The following is a 17697-nucleotide window of genomic DNA, read 5'->3' as shown; positions in this document are numbered from 1 at the left end:
TCTTTTGCTAATAGGACGTCTAATGCAAGACGGTTCTGGAGAACCATAGCCCTTATCGATTGCATCTCTCCTTCTACCAGCATTAAGGACTGAGCAGTGCTGGCAGACAACCTGTCTACGACTGTTGCCAGTCGTCTAATTTTAACATCATTAAGGATTAGTCCCAAAAGAGGGAACACAGCTCCAAAGACATCTCCAACCATTTCTGCATCTCCTATATCTCTCCTTCCTCTCGATGATGTCTTGCCCTCGATAATCTCTAAGTCTTGGGCATGATATATTTTGGGGAAGATAATGGCCAAGTAACATGATCCATACCAGTTGTCAGGTAGTCTCACGTAGGCATTTCTTCCACATACGAAATATACATTTGGAATCACTTGCATTCCCTTCAGGAAGTCCTTGGTATAGTACTCTAGATTGAAAGCATGTTCACAGCTAACTTCTCCCACGTATACATTTTCATAATACGTTTTGGCTCTATGAAGACATAACTTTCCTCTCCCGGTTCTATCTAAAGCTATTGGACCACTACTACCCTTTCTCTTGTGTGCCTTCTCTTCCTCGGTCCAATCTGTTTTCCATTGTCCTGATTTTTTCAAAATCTTTTGTCTCCTATTTCGATCATCCACCTGCCCTATGAACTTCTTCTCGACTTCTGACACCTTGCATGTCAGGTTATTTCTACGGGCATGTGAAGTATCTAAGGTAATCCAAGGAATGAAAAACTTTGCCAACCTGTCTTCACTCTTCCAGTAGTCCCATTTGTTCATCTGTTTATAATTTGGGACTTCTGGTAACACTGCATCGTAATTGGAGAAATAGTATTCAAAACTATCTCTCCCATAAAATATACTAAGCAACAAGCTACATGTAATGCCATATGTCAGCGGGAGGTGATGATATCGAATGCCTTCATCTACAGACGCCGGCAACTGCATGCAGACATAGCAGTCCTTAACCTCCATGGCATCCACGTATTCATATAAAAGTTTTACGTAAGCATTTGACCTAAAGTCACCTTAGGACTCATCTACATGTAACCTGCGGGCTTCTGCAGCTAATAACGCTTTTTCTTGAGTGTTTTCCCCTTTCTCACCAGCAACGGTGGGTGTAAGCGCCTCTACAGATTTCACATCGGTTACCTTTGCCTCTTCCTCACGTCCCTCTACATAAGAAACTGTTACCACTAAAGCTATTAATATTATCACTCCTACTATTAGTGTGCCTATTATACATTTCGCTCTGCGGTTCTGGGTGCCGGCTTCCATTTCGTCAGACAGTATGGCTCTCTCGTAACTCAGCACAAAGTTCTTTTCTTTTCGTTCCTTTACAGTCTCTTTTACTCCTTTTGTCTTTAGAATCCACACAACTGGAAGCTGACAACCTTCTTCGCAAAAAGTCCTTTAACAGTTCAATACAGACAACCCTAGCCCTTCTCCATCAACTCAAGGGAAGGTCCCTAAGATTCTCTGCTTCATGGGCGCCAGGTAATCTTCTTTTCTTCACGCTTATTTACAAAGTCTTTTAAGCATCTACTATCAGGCTGTTGCCTGCAGCTTCGACAGCAAAGTTCAATATTTCCAAACGAAGATTGTGCTCTTCATGGTCTGTTATCCTTGTACCAAAATCGGGGACTTGCAATTCTGTGAGAAACATGTGCTTTAACTTGCTGAGGCGGGGAGGTCTGGGGAGCATGAAAGTTAGTGACCCTTCTTGTTCGACTCCGGGTACTAACAGTCGTATTTCCACTGTGACGATGGGCTCAGAACTGGACACCACCACCGCTCGGATCCTCCCTGTCTCCGGTTTCAAAGACATTTGTCGCCAGATATGTCCACTCAGGGGTGGAATATCTTCTGCTAGGCACACGCACTCTTCTTGACCTTCTCAAGTCCGGTGCTTCAGCGCCCTGAGCACCTTCTTCCGGGTCTGAGTCCTCTGATATCGGAGGAAGGGTTCTCTCTGGAGTTGACCTCAGACTAGAGCTCCTTCTTTGCGGCCAATCAGCTTCTCCACGTACCCTTCTACTCCTTCTCCTTCTTGTCGGTTCACGCTCTCTGTCAGACCTGTCAGCGTCTGACTCGTACTCCCAGCTACTTTCTCCTTCAGTAGCGTCGTCTGTTTCGCTGTTGTACTGACCGTCCTCAGCTTGGTCAGACTCGTTCCCTGCTTCCGCTGGCACCTCTACAGCTTGGCTGGCCCCCTCTATGGATTCTCGGTCCGCTGCTGGACGTCTATCCGAGAGAGGAGCTGTTTCTTCCAGAGGTGCTGGAACCCTCCGCGTATGCGACGCGTGGATCCAGTTGGGCAGGCCTCCCACCTTCACAGCCGTGTTCGTGATCAGGATGATCTGGAAGGGCCCACGCCAACGAACATCCAGGCAGCTTCTTCTCACGTGTTTTTTCACCAGGACCCAGTCCCCAGGAAACAGGTCATGACACGGGCCCTGGCACGATGGAACCTCGGCAGCCTGCACCTGAAGGGACACAGAATGAATGGCGTCAGACAGCCCCTTACAATAGTCCAGGATCATATCATCTGTGATGTTAATCAGTGCAGCAGTTGGGACAGAAGGCAACCTCATTGCTCTCCCCATCAACACCTCATGGGGAGACAGCCCCGTTCTCCTATCTGGGGTACTACGGAGGCTCATAAGGACCAATGGCAAAGCGTCAGGCCAACTCAAGGATGTTGATGAACACACTTTTGCAATTCTGGCCTTGATGGTGCCATTTATCTGCTCCACAATTCCTGAGGCCTCTGGTCGATAACTGCAATGCAATTTCTGATCTATGTTCAAAGCCGCACAAATCATTTTCACAAGCGAGCTGTTGAAATGCGTTCCCCTATCTGATTCCAAAGAGGCCGGCACCCCGAAGCGCGGGATGAGCTCCCTAAGCAGTAACTTGGCTACTGTGAGGGTGTCGCACCTACGTGTAGGGTATGCCTCAACCCATCTGGAGAATACGCAAACAACCACCAGGATATAACGGAGGCGGTTGCACCTTGGCAGTTCGATGAAATCCAACTGCATGCGGTTGAAGGGACCCCCTGACCTCCCAATGTGGCTCAGTGCAACTGGTGTCTTTTTCCCTACATTCAACTGCTGACAGGTCACACAACGCTGGCACACTGCTTCGGCTGCTACTCTGAACTTAGGGTTGTACCAGGTCTGTCTAAACACTCTCAGCATAGCGTCTCTTCCTAAGTGTACGGGACCATGTATTTGTCTGGCCATTGGGCTCACCATCTCATTGGGCAACACTGCTCTGCCATCTGGTGAGACCCAGAAATGGGCCTCACCCACCACACATCCTGCCTTTTCCCATGTTTCTTTTTCAAAATCAGGAGCATTTTCTTGCATGTTTTTCAGTTCGTCCCAAGTATCAACAGTTTCTAATATCATGGCTAATTCAGTCCTTACATTTATTCCACCCACTTCCACCTCTGTGAAAGAGTACCCCTGTTCCGCGCAATACCGCGCGACTTCGTCGGCATATCTATTGCCTTGTGACACGAAGTCCATATTTCTGGTATGTGCGGTGCACTTCACAACTGCGATACCTGCTGGACATTGCAACGCCTCTAACAACAGGCGCACAAACTCTCCATTGCGAATGGGAGAGCCTGAAGAGGTCATGAAACCTCTTTGAGACCACAACTGCCCGTAATCATGAACTACCCCGTAACCATATTGGCTGTCGGTGTATATGGTGACTCGGATTTGATTGCTTGCCAAGCAAGCACGCGTTAGGGCAATAATCTCGGCTACCTGAGCGGAGTGTACTCCTTCCAGGCATCCAGCTTCCACAACTCCAGTAATTGTACAAACAGCGTAAGCTGCTCTCAACTGCCCAACTTCGTCTCTTACACATGAGCCATCGACAAAGAAAATTTCGTCTGGGTCAGTCAGTGGCTCATCTACGATGTCGGGTCTTGGTTTGGTGCATAGTTCAGTCACATCGAGGCAGTCATGGTCTGTACATTCATCATCATCCTCAATATCGTTTGGGCGTGGCATCAAGGTGGCAGGATTTAAAACAGAGCATCTCCTGAGGGTCACGTTCTCTGCAGCAAGAATAACTTGCTCATAGCGCGTGAGCCTGCTGTTGGTCAGATGCTGTGTTTTGGTCCTGGTCATTAACAATTCAACAGAGTGGGGCACATGCACCTCTAACGGATGCCCCATGACAATATTCTCACACCTCTCAATGCTGACACCTGTTGCGGCAACGGATTTGAGACATCCGGGCAACGCTGCGGCTACTGGATCTAAAGTAGCCGAGAAGTAAGCGACTGGTCTACGGGCATTCCCATGAATTTGGACTGACACAGACAGCGCGCAACCCTCTCTCTCACAACAATAAAGCAAGAATGGTTTATCGTAATCTGGCATTCCCAAAGCCGGAGCACGACATAGGTCCTCTCTCAGCTGTAGGAACGCCATCAAACAGTCCTTGTCCCATGGTACCGGATCGCTCACCTCCTTGTGCATCAGTTTTTGCAAGGGCTTTGCTTTCAGTGAAAAGTTTGCAATCCACTGTCGGCAATAACCCACCATCCCTAGAAACATCCTGACTTCTCTCTGTTTTAGGCGCATTCATCTTCATGATGGCCTCTATCCTGTCTGGTGACACTTTTCGTTTACCTTTCTCAATTCTGTGTCCCAAGTACTGCACTTCTGTCAGGCAGTACTGCAATTTTCCCGGGGACACCTTGTGCCCATTCTCAGCTAGGTGATTTAACAAAGCAATAGAGTCCTCCCTGCAAGCTTCCTCTGTTTCTGACGCCACAAGGAGGTCGTCTATGTACTGGACCAGAACTGACCTCTGGGGCAGCACTATACTTTCAAGATTTTTCTTCAGAAGCTGGTTGAAGATCGATGGGCTCTCTGTATACCCCTGAGGAATACGACACCATGTTAGGACGCGACCTTCCAGCTTAAATGCGAAAAGAAAATGGCTCTCTTCGTCCAAAGGGATCGAAAAGAAAGCCTGGCATAGATCAATCACAGTGAACCATTCTGCTTGGAACGGTATCTGAAACAGTATCACTGATGGATTCGGTACCACTGGACAACACGAAACGACTATGTTATTAATCTTTCTGAGGTCCTGCACTATCCGGAATTTCCCATTTGGTTTCTGCAAACCCATAATCGGGGAGTTACATGGGCTACCCACGATTTCCTTCAGTATTCCCTGCTTAATCATGGACTCGATCACGGGTTTTATGCCTGCAATCGTTTCTGGGGTCAATTTATATTGAGGTGTTCTTGGAAACTCAGCATGCGGTTTCACTACAATTTTCACTGGGTCCACCCCTTTCACCAACCCAATCTCTTCCCCAGTGAAATCCCACACTTCTGGAGCTACTGTCTCTCTCAGATCCCAGGGTAGCTCATCTACTGTCAGAGTGGGATACAACTCCACACATATTCTGGAATTTGCGACTTTAAAGTCAGCATCATCGTCATTAGTCAATACCTCCACTCCCTGTGGTGTGCAGTATATGGTGCAATTTAGTTTGCACAAAAGGTCTCTTCCTAGCAGACATACAGGACTAGAATCGCAAACCACAAACTGGTGCTCATCACTGTACTTCCCTATTTTCACCTGCACGGGTTCAGTCAGAGGACTGGTCATTCTCCTGTTAGCGACCCCTACCACTTGTATGGTCTCTCCAGACATGGGCAGGCCTGGAACTGCGGCTGATCTGATCGTGGATCGAGTGGCTCCTGTGTCCACTAGAAATGTCGTGGGGAACCCTGCCACTTCGGCCTCAACATAGGGTCCCCTCTGGTCCACCTCTAAAGCTGCTCCGAGGGTGCAGTCATCCCTTTCCACTCTCTGTCCAGTTAGTGGGTCCACATAATAGCACTCCTCTCCTCCTACAAACAGGGGCATCTGTCTATAGGTCTTACCCATAGTCCCTACTCTGGGTGGCTGCGGGAACTGGGCTCGGGGAGGAGGGCCCCCCCCTTTGAGCACCTTTCCCTGGTATTGTGGTACCCCTCTTGTAGGCGCACTCTGGGTCTCTTCCTCCTCTACCTCTTGCTCTCCTATCTCAACATTATAGGGACACTCGCGTTTCCAATGCCCCACCTCATTACACTGGTGGCACCTAGTCGTTTTCTTTAAGGCAGCTATATCTATCCTGGGTCTAAAGGTGGAGTTTTCCTCATTGCCCTTGTTCTGACTGTACTGTTTCTTTCCTCCAGTACCTGTTCCTGGTTGCTGTTGCTGCTGTCCCCCCTTCCCTGCTGCCTGCATCTGTACCACCATCAGTTTCTCCTTTAGTTTCTTAGCCTTGGAGTCTATTTCATCACAGCAGTACCTGGCATATCTCAGGATTTCATCTAGGGGCTTATTTTGCCAGCAAATTAAGTGTTGCTGAATCATTAAACTAATATCCGGTCTCAGGCCCAAGACGAACTTGGACACAAATTGCCCTATGTCCTTTGGATCCATTACATCCAGACCGCTATACTGTTTAAACGCCTTCAGCAATCTCTCATAGTATTCGTGAACTGTCTCTTTGGGTTCCTGTCTTGTTCGGTCTATTTTGACCCAATCTATGTCTTGCATCGGCACTTTATCTTTCAGCCAAGTCATCACTCTCTCGAATTTTGCCATCACAGTCTCAGACGGCCCATTAGTCTTAGCATCTCTCTCCGGCTCAGTTGTGGGCCACTCAGCGCTAACCTTGCATGCGGTCCACAAATCTCCAGGTACTACAATGTCAAACAGCGTGTTGAGATCTATCCATAGGACCTTTGAGATTTTTACGAATCTCTCAACTTGCTTATACCACTCCACTGGGTTTTCCCGCAATTTGGGGAAGGAGGTGGTAAAAGCAGCTAAATCTCCCCTACTCCAAGGGACGTGGACATAGGTCCCATTTGCGACTTCCCGCAAAGGGTATGCCTCTACTCCCTGCAGTCTTCCTGGTGTCATACCAAGCGTGCTTCTCCTGACGGTCCCTTTCTTGGACCACCTCTCTTCCCACTTATCTAGTGCCCTCCATGTCCTTATTCCAGTGATCAGTTCCCTTATGTGCGTTTTCAATCCGATCGTTCTCCTCTCATCTAGGTCTCGATCTGAGTAATGTAGCCTGTGGTTACCCTGTAATGCTTTGGTCCTTGACAGGTCCACCATATATTTGCCTGCTAGTTCGACTAACTTCTCATGGATTGCCCTCGCCTTTCGAGTTACGTCCTTTGCCATGAACAGAATTTCATCATGCTCATACATTTCCATTCTTTCTAAGGGCAGGGTACCGTCTACCATGTCATCCAGATCTGACCTTAAGCTGGAGACATCGAGTCTTTTGGCTTTTATCTCTGCTCGCAATAGCTCTTTCGAGGGAGGTTCACAAGTTTCTCTCCCATCCCAACTCCGAGCCCTACGTTTGGGTTCGGGAGAGTTGGGGAGTGTTCTCCCTTGCTCCCATCTCTCCAGGTCCCATGCTCGGCCATCCGATCTTGGAAGGTGATGGAACACGGGCCTGTTACCCCCTATCTTACCTTGTCCATTCTCTCTCTCTCCTCTCTTTTCACAGTAGGACTCTCTGCTATTCTCCCTTCGGTCTCCATTCTCTCTCGGCCTAGTATCACTCAGTATCTGATACGATCCTTCCTGGTTCCCCATATTCCCTGGACTGCGCTCATGTCCGTCATCACAGGGACTATGGTGCGACCTCTCGCAACTCCCATTCTGTTCTCTGTTGCCGGGCACACAGTGGATACACTTAAAGCTATCTCTGTACTCCCGTGTCCTCCTGTCTTCTTCACTATGTATTGGGCGAGACACCCCCCCGCTCTCTGGGCCCCCGTTTTCCAGGTCTGATCTACCTCCACTCCGGGCCCAATGGGTGACTCCCCTACTGTCCTTCTCCCTCCCGTCCCACTCCGGACCGCTCTCTTCAGCCCCGCAGTGAGTCCGGGCTCTGCTGTCCTGACTTTCCCTTTCAGCTTCCGCAGCTATGATGCTCTTGTGAGCCTCTACTGCCTCATCCCACTTCTTCATGTACTCGTTTAACTCCTGAAAGGATTTCCGTCCTGATCCCCTCATATCCTCTGGCCATCTATGGCCCCCCGGATCTCCTGCTGTGTGTACTGGGGTGCTCCACTCTCTTGGTATCGGCAACTGGCTTGGGGAGTTGATCGTATCATTCCTCCTTGCCATCTCTGCTCTTTCTCTGTCCCTCCGTACCCGTTCCTCCCCTCTAGCTCTCTCTGGGTCATATATCGATACTATAGGACCTATGGTAACAGGTACCTGTAGTGCATCGGGTAATGCGTAGGATGTGGCACACTCCGTCTCTGGCGCCCTTTGCACCACAAACCTCCCGACTACCTGCTGCACCTGGCTAGGCTGGGACAGTTCTTTCTTTGCAGCGGGATCCCAATCGGAACTGGGAAGCGGCCCATGCTCTCCTGCATTGCCCCCCCCTTTCTCACTATTCTCGACATCTCCCCCTGCTCTGTTATACGGGGGTGGCCTGTCTGTCAATAATCTGTTTATCAGGCTGTCCTCTGTCTCGCTCTCGTCATCTTCTTCTAGGGGGCTTTTGTTCCCGGGCATCTCTAACACTGGATACAATTTATTTACTTCCATGTTATGCACCCTCCATCTTTTAGCATCCGCATCCCACTTGGCATCCTGCACTGCCCTTACCGAACGTTTCACCCTTTCTTGTCGTCTGTTCATGTTCTTTTCGTGCGCTGCCCTAATCCACGCATTAAGGGCTTCAAACTGGGTCAGTCTAGGCAGGGGTCTCGTTGAGGTCATAACTGCTTTTAGTCTGTGTAGCACCTCTAATCTGAACGTCCCGTACTTCGGGAACGTCAGTTCCTCATTCCCTTCTGTAATCTTACTCCACTCTGAGATCCACAAAATCGTATGTAGCCCAACATGTACCGCCATGTAACGAGCCGGCGTACCCTCCGGCGGGGCTTCTTCCCCTTCATACGATCCCCGCCGCTCTCTCCTAAACATCGCTCTCAACCATTTAAAACACTTCATGATTATGCGCACAATTTCCAGCTTGAATACTCTGTTTACTTCCTGATGACAATCCACCAATCCTAGCGCGGCTTTGCTAGCTGGCCTATCGCAGCGCGGTCTTTCTCCGGCCAGCCAATCCCAGCGCGGCACTTTCTGACGTCACTAGTCTCCGCTTCGCAGCAGCACCCCTCCTTTCTCAGCTCTCCTCGCGGTCATGCATGCGTCCCATTCATACCTTGAAAAATGACTACTTCCGACCAACCGGTCACTTCCCTCGACTGTACGTCCACAGCCTGTCTGTAATTGTCAACACAACTGACGAAATGTCTCTCGTCTCTCTGATAGGTTCTTTACACACACAGTAACCTCCGACCAGCGTCCGTTACTCACGCACTCACTCTTACGTTCCCCCTATCTCGGTCTTTCGGGTGATCAATGGTACCTCATGACCCCCCTTCACACTAGTTGACAATTACTCTGGGTGTCCGGCACACCCGAACCACTTAAGCTCTCCTTGAACTTAAGATTTCCACCGGTTGTGCGCGCTCACAACCTGTTCCACAGTCTCTCTACAGGCATTCAACTCCGCCAGACATTACAACATAGATACAACACAAAAACACCGCAATCTAGCACGCATGACCCTTTATACTCACTCTCGACCGATACTGCTGCTTTTTCTGTCTCACGTCATCCGGTCCTTCTTCGGCGGGCGGTTCTTCCGATCATCGATCTCTAGGGGCCTTGGGGTAATCTAACCTGGCCTAGATCACCTTCCTCAAGAAGGCAACCATCCTCTATAGCTACCAACTGGAAGGGCGAGATTTTGATCGATACCTTATCACTATTGATCTAAAACCCCGGTCTGGTCGACTGAACCTTTGTTGCCTGTCATTGAGGGAAGAAAGTGCATCTCTTACCAAGTTAGTTCACCCAATAAAGGACTCCGCTCCAAAAGATCACAAACAACTTCTAGCTTTCAAAGATTTATTATAAGGTTAAGATAAGTTGCAGATACAGGCATCTCAGAATGAGATTCACAAGATACACAGGCCCAACTACATACATGTGCTCTCTGAAAGCCCTCAGACGAGCAACAGAAACTACGAGTACAAGTTCTAAGAATAATAAAGCTATCAGCATTGACACATACTGAGATCTCTCCGTCATTTAAGTTGGAGGAAAAACACAGGTTAGGCTGTCCCTACTCTGTTCTAGATGGTATCCCTACTTAACCAGGTCTCAACCTAACAAAAGGTGTCAGCAGTGAATGACCCCCAAGGGAAGTCACCCACTCTCAGTCTCTTGGTGAAAACCTATAGTTCTCCAGTCATGACCCCTCTCTGCCTACCCATCCGCTCCCTAAAGGGTCCTCAGGCATCTGCTCTAACTCCACCCAGGGGTGCTGTCCCTAATACAAAAAACACAACAACATTTGGGACGCCCCTCGTGAGACGCCCCTCACGTGGTGTAGCTTCTGGCTTTTTCCATGATGAGGCCTCGTGCGTTAGAGTTGACCTTGCTTCTCAGACTCTTCTCCGGCCCGCTGATACCCCTTAAAACATTCCGGAACCCTCCTCCATGTCTGGGCCGTCTCCTGAACAAACCTCTATTCATTCCATTTATAATTGGATCCCCCCCTTTCTCTTGCAGACAGACACCTGCAGCCAAGATCCCAATTCTCATAGACTTCCAACAAAAGTTTGCAACATTTCCCGGCCCAGACCAGTACGTGTAAATCAATGTTTAAAACATTTCAGGCCTACAGCATTTCTCATAATGATTATAGCATTCAACTTCTTCATTAATTAATAGCATGTTAGTACTCTTATTCTATTATTCGGTAAACACATCTATAAATCATGGCCCATTAACGTTATTACTAAAACATTAGTGCAATCCATGTCGTGAAATGAACCACCTTCCCCCTCCCTTCTAGCTCTGGCCCTGAGGCCTACCACGTTTCTACGTTTAACCGTATGCCATCTTACATTTTAGCAGCTACACGACATGGATTCAGGAATAATCACGTCTAATAAAGTCATATAGTTTCACACATTTCTGCATTAGTTCCACTTCTACTTAAATCTCTACGTTAACTACACATTTCAGAATATAGATGTAGGTACTATCAGCACTCATGGCATTTCTCTTCATGACTTGTGCTTACTACGTGTAAGTGTGGTGTACTTATACATTTGGGTCAGTTTGCGCTCTCTCAGACTTTTTGGATAGGTGATGGGGCCGGACCGGCCAAATCCTGTAATCACTGGCACTGCAGAGCAGTAGGAGTTAAAAGTAGACGATAAAGAACAGGCGCCACCACTAGTGATTCAGAGGCCAATTGAATAGCAGCATAGCAGCGGTGTTGGATTTTCCTAAAAGGACATCAGTGAGCTCCTGTGATGCCATGAGGCCATGATGCAGAGCGAGATCACAAATTGGGTAAGCAAGGCAGGTGGTGGGAACCCATGCCATTCGAGGACCTAATCAAAATATACAATTTGGTAGGAGCCTGCAGACGACCGCTGTCTTTGAAGATGAGTGGGCCCGGCAAACCTCCTTCCCTCCTTACCCCCCACCGGCGATCATTGGCAATGTGTCTCCTCACCTCCTAAGCACCGGCCCCTGCTGGGGAGAGAGTGCAAGTGTCTAAAGCTCTATCCTCAGGGCATTCCAACAAGGGAGCACAGCAGGGCCAGCACTGGGTCCACTGAGTCCACAGCCACTGTTGCTTCTAGTGAGGGGAGGCCCAAAACAGTCTCTGGCAGTGGAGCCCCCACCAGGAGTCCAGACTTTTAGTAGTTGGACGGAAGACCAGCAGACAGGGTTGCCTGAGGGGCAGCGCTCTCTGGCAAATTGAGTGCCGCTTGTGTGCTCCAGCCTGGGTACCTGCAGGCAATGAAGGTCCCTCCTCTAGAAAGGCGCAAGAACAACAGGTGATGTGGCGGGCAGAGTCCAGTCAGTCCCCCAACAGTCCACAAGTCTAGGAGCCGTGACCCCTATTCCATACACCACTATTGCTCCTGTTCATGGGACGGGGCATCCCGGTCCCAGAAGTGAGTTCTGCTGGAGGAGTTCAGCATAGCAGAGCCCGAGTGGAAATCCGAAAAAGTGGAAGAATGTAAGAGACCAAGGGTCGGCGGAGTGGGGCGCTAGGTCTCTCCCGGTCAACTAGGCTGCGCCTCTGCCATGCCCCTGTTAAGGTTCTGAGATGTCGAAAAGCCCCTCAGTCTGTTCCCAGGTGGTTTTGTAAACACTGGGGGGCATATTTACAAGTCCCTTTGTGTCACTCTTGCATCACGCAACATGGTGTAAGAGCGACGCAAATCAAAAATGAGATTTATGAAGCCAAACAGGCCAACTTGCTTGGCCCTGAGCAGCTTTATAAATATCGAGCAATGCAATGCATTGCAAATCACTGTGTTGCATTACTCTACACCATGGGCATTGCATGGGTGTTTCCATGCAACCTCTATTGATTTTTACTCAATTCCAAATTTACCAATAGTAGGAAATTCCCCAAAAACCTATCCCTGCCCAGATGAGGCGTAATGAGGAGAATTGTGCTTATTTCTCCTCGTTTTATCCTCTTTCTATGTGTGCTGCAATCTTCAGCATATATAGAAAGAGGAAAAAGCATCAAGGGTTTGTTTTTCAGCAGAACGTACCCCTTCCTGCACAAAAACAATCTGCCTAACAATGCAGGCACCTTTGCACCATGGTGACAGTGTGCCTTCCTTGGTACAAGGCAGCCAAAAGGGCGCCAGAGGAGGGGAAAAGGCAGGAAGGTGCCATATTGCCTTGAATATGTTGCATTCCTGCACTTTCCTGGTAACACAGTGCAGCGCAGGAAGATGACTTGCTGCACTGTGTTACTTGGCCATAAATATAGCACCGGGTGTGCAGAAGAGAGTGCAGTACAGCGGGATAGTTCAGATAATAGAAGGATAATGGGCTGGTACATTGAAGCTTCATTCCTACCCGCCCGCCATATTAGTTGTCCCATCACGGCGCCCATCGCCCTTTATATCTACAATTGCTTACCTTGTGTGGGCCAAAATGATCCACGGAATCGTTAAATGTATTTATGATTGAAGTCATCAAATCTGCTTACTTGTTAGAATTTGCTTATCTTTTTGTGTTTCACCAAATGGGTAACCAGAAGCATTAAAACAATTATGACGATTTCTTGATATATGTTTGAAGCATTAAATACATCTATATAGTTTTGTAAAGTTTGATTTTTAGGTGTAATATTTTATTTTTCTGTTGTGCAGAAACACAGGGAAAAAAACTACTTTGACAACTAGAGGTCACAAAGACTCAAACCATTGACAAATATACACCATATGAACTAAAATAAGTAGAGCATCTAAGGCTCATTTTACTGAATCAGGTTAAGAGCATGCAAAAGTGTTAAACATTACAAGAAACGTGTTCATTTATACTCATCGTCTTCCTATGTATATTTCGTCCAAACATGTAAAATTGAGAAGTGATTTTTTTTTTTTCAGGAACTGGGGAGTGTTTACAGTATATTGGCAGCAATTTTAAACGTCGGCAACATTGACTTTTCCTCCTTGGTTTCTGAGCATCAAATTGACAAGAGTATAATTTCCAATTCAACTGTGCTTGAAAATTGTAAGTTGTGCTAACATGTTCTATTTCTGCATTGCTTCTGTGTCTGCTTAAATTTCTTTGTCCACCTGGTTCGAGTGTTTACAGAATGCTTGAATTTTCAGCAGAACTGCCAGCGTGAAGAACACGCACAACAGTCTGAATGTAAACTGCTGTTTCAAGAAAGCATTAACAATTTTATATCAGTACAAAATCCTACTGATATACTGTCTACATTCAAAGGTGACTCACATTTATCCCTGTGCACACTCGGAGGTGACATAAATGCAGCTCAGCCCCTGGCTGTTCTTCACATCTCGTTATCTTGTTTTGTTGACCTAGAAGTATGCTTCCCCAAGTTAAATCATGTAATGCCAGTTAAGAGAAAATAATTCCTAGGTTGTCAAGATCGGAAAACTGAACAGTGCCACATCAGAGGAAAATAACATCCCAAAAGATGTGTTTAAGCATAAAAGAAAGGCCGAAAGGAAAGAAGTGTGGTACACAGGATGCACTTTAAGAGTAGAGCATACACAGTGATTGTGGTACACATGCTGCACTTTAGGAGTAGAGCATACACAGTGATTGTGGTACACATACTGCACTTTAGGAGTAGAGCGTACACAGTGATTGTGGTACACAGGATGCACTTTAGGAGTAGAGCGTACACAGTGATTGTTGTACACATACTGCACTTTAGGAGTAGCGCATACACAGTGATTGTGCTACACATGCTGCACTTTAGGAATAGAGCAGAAATGGTTGCCGAAAACTTTGGTCCACACCAAGGAGGTACCTGCATACTAAAGAAGTTCAAAAACAGGGGAGTAGCTTCCAATTGTGAAGCAGGTGCAGTGGTGCCAGGGACTATAGACCCGGGGGGCCCATTGAACCCTGAATATTGCTGTATTTTACAATGCAAACAGCCTTCCGTGCACTATGGTTCATGACACAGTGTGTACGCTACTGTTCAAGAATGTGAAAGAATTGTAAAACAAATTGACTTACAAGGAGCAAAATCTTTATATGTGGTAGTTTCTCTCTCTATGCATATACTGAACTGAAGCAACATATTGTACTCGTAATAGCCCTGTATACAGTTCTGCAAAATTGTGAAGTTAGCGACCTCGCAACTTTTAAACTTTTTTTTAAACTGCACAAGCTTTTGAAATCATGACGATGAAAAAATTAAAACTTGGGGCTAAGAACTTTCCTACCAGTGCTCAGGTCTGAAAGTGGTTCAGCTTGGATTTCCAGTCGGCAGTACTGCACTCAGTCTTCTTTCACCACTTCTGGCAGCGGATAAGAAGACCGCATGCCAGACGAGGTATTGAGTTTCCCAACTACCACTCAAATACTAACAGGAAAACACAAATTCCATACATGTGAATACGGGGTAGCCCTGGCTGCACAGGCTAGGACACAGCACCTCTGTGTCTTGCTCAGGCTGCATATTGGCCCACCTCTCCCTTTTGTTGTCATGGAGCAGGCCGGACCTGCCCGGTCCTGTGTGACTGCTTTGTCCCAGAGCTCCTTGCAGGCAAGCAGAGGCTACCAAAGCAGGCTCCTGAGGAGTGTGAAAATCCGTAATGGATGGGCACATGGCTCCTCCTTCCGGCCAGCAGGAGTGGCTACCTGGTTGATTCTGCCAGTAGCATTTGCTTACCTCAAAGATTAAGTCATGCATGTTTAGGTACACATGGCCAGTACAGTGAAACTGTGAATGCCTCATTAAATCAGTTATGGGTCCTTTTCATAGGTCCATCTGTTACTTGGGTAACTGTGGTAGTTCTAGACCTAATATATGCCGAAGAGTGCTGACCTCCCGGGCTGAGTTCTTATCAAGCCAAAACCAAACTGGGCTCGGCTGACCGATTTGGTGACTCTAGGTAACCTCGGCTGATCACACATCTCTGTGATGGTGACAATATATATGGATGTCTGCCCTATCAACTTTTAATGGTACTTTGTGCCTACCATGGTACTATGGGTAATGTGGAATAAGGGTTTGATTCAGGAGAGAGAGCTTTCGAAATGGCTGCCACATTCAAGGAAAGCAGCAGGTGTGCAATATACCCAATCTCAAATATGTGGGGTCATAAGCAGTGAATGATGGGATAAAAGTCCTAGTTAGAGGACTAACCTGTAACTTGTGGATTTCAGTGGATTCTGGGTATTTTTAAAATAATTCTTGACTTACTTCAGCATGTATCTTTAATGTCACTTTAACCTTTGTTTTTTCAGTGAATCTCTTGCACAAGTTATGGATTTAGCACCTAACCTAACAGTAACATCACTGTAACCTTTGATTGTTTCAGTGAATTTCTGAGGTTTTCTGATCATATTCTAAATAGGCCCAGCACCCAACAGTACGTCGGTGGCCAATCCTCCAGCAGTGCACAAAGTCTGTCTACCAAAATGTTACTGTTTTAAAATTAGGGAGCTGCTATGCTACTGATACAATGGGTTGGGGTGAGTAAACAGATGTGCTAAGGGGATTATGTACTTATGCAGATGTCTCTCTATAACTATTTTAGCACCTCACAGTGTGTCATAAATTACTAAATGCCCATACCTCACCTCACATCTTTAATCCATTGGTTTCATACCCTAATTAACATCTCAATGCTCGTTTACTTTAGCCTGCTCCTCAGGAAAAGCACAAATACAAAATCTCCTATTCCAACAAAATGATTTTCAAGAGAGGCTCACTATTGTCTTGAATGTAAAACCTTAGCACTCCATTTGCTCATTTGAACTCTGTAGTAAAACTGCAGTTGATCTCTAGGGAGTCAATTACCAGATTGTACCTTGTGTTGGATGTTCATGTTTCACTCTGCATGTCCGACTGTTTTAGTGACATGAACGAGGAAGATATTTCAGAATTCATAGAAAAATGTGTCCTTATTTTTGCTTTCTGGGGCACTAACTATGATCTATGTATCCTCGGCAGAACTGGGTTTCATTTTTATGACTTCAGGTGTCCCACAATTTTGTCAAAGATACAGAATGATAGCACTTTAGTTGTTCCTTTGAACACTGTGGTGAAACTGCAGTAGAACATTTGGGAATCAACTGACAGACTGTTGCTGCTGGTTGAAGTAAGAATGAGTGAATAAATCAATCAATAAAATAAGTCTAAAGTGCGCTTTTACCCAAAGACTTCTTGGCTCTGGTAAATTTTTTACTATAAATATCAAACTTTTTGCTCACATGACTGAGGAAAATAGTGTGTGTGAGGTTATAGAAAATATGTTCTCATTTTACCTTCCGGAGCAACTTTCATAACCTCTACAAGGAAATCATGAGAAAAATGTGCATGATACCACCAAAAAACGATTTCTGTTATGCCTAAAATCTGTACTCACACTTCATATTTTTTCCTTTTTGTGACCCTCAAAAAAAGCTTTCACTAACATGTATTGCAATGGATACAATGTCCCTGAGTCCTATAATTGCAGCCAAACATGTCCCTGGGGGTCATGTTGTGATCACCCTGCCCAAAACCTACACTATCACCAGAGTAGTTTTGGTGCTCTTATTGTACAAAATGCACTAGAATAAAAACATATTTCAGAGTTACCTCTGAGATATGGATTTCATGATCATAATGATAGCCCCCTAACCACTCGGTGAGGTTTAACATTGTCATGGCTACTAGTATTAGGCTGCAAGCAGGACCACATTTTGTGGCAAGGTTCTCTAAATTATGCCGCAAAAAATCTAATTACGTGGCACATTCTCTGTCAGTTTTATTTGTATCCATTTGACATAAAAATAAAACTTTTTTTTAAATCTAGAAATTTAGCATATTGTGTGGCAAATTATATGGAAAATGCAGTAAATCAAATGTATGCAGTAAATACCACAGAATTGCCTAACTCTGATTTTCACAATTCCCCTCACCCATTTTAATAGTTTATTCAAGAAAGGTAAATGAAGCCAAAACGTAGGAATTCCAAACAGTGCCCATTGCTATCTGTGCTTTGAAGAAAACTGTTTTTTTCAAGACATCTACCCCAAAATAAGCATGTAATATTAAAATACATAATGGATAACATGCACA

The 17697-nt window shown here is 46.3% G+C and overlaps 1 protein-coding gene across 1 annotated transcript in view; it reads left to right on the top strand.

The window, feature by feature from the left end:
• MYO3A (myosin IIIA) overlaps positions 1 to 17697 on the top strand; it is a 1386887-nt gene that overhangs the window by 614050 nt on the left and 755140 nt on the right. Inside the window, exon 18 of the mRNA XM_086939966.1 lies at positions 13529 to 13655. Within this exon, the coding sequence (XP_086796092.1) occupies positions 13529 to 13655 (127 nt within the window). The remainder of the gene's footprint in view (positions 1 to 13528; positions 13656 to 17697) is intronic.

Source organism: Lissotriton vulgaris, chromosome 10 (genome assembly GCF_964263255.1).
Source record: "Lissotriton vulgaris chromosome 10, aLisVul1.2, whole genome shotgun sequence".
In the NCBI taxonomy this organism is placed as follows: Eukaryota; Metazoa; Chordata; class Amphibia; order Caudata; family Salamandridae; genus Lissotriton; species Lissotriton vulgaris.
The sequence above is the reverse complement of the archived record's forward strand: the minus strand, read 5'-3'. Positions and strand labels throughout refer to the sequence as shown.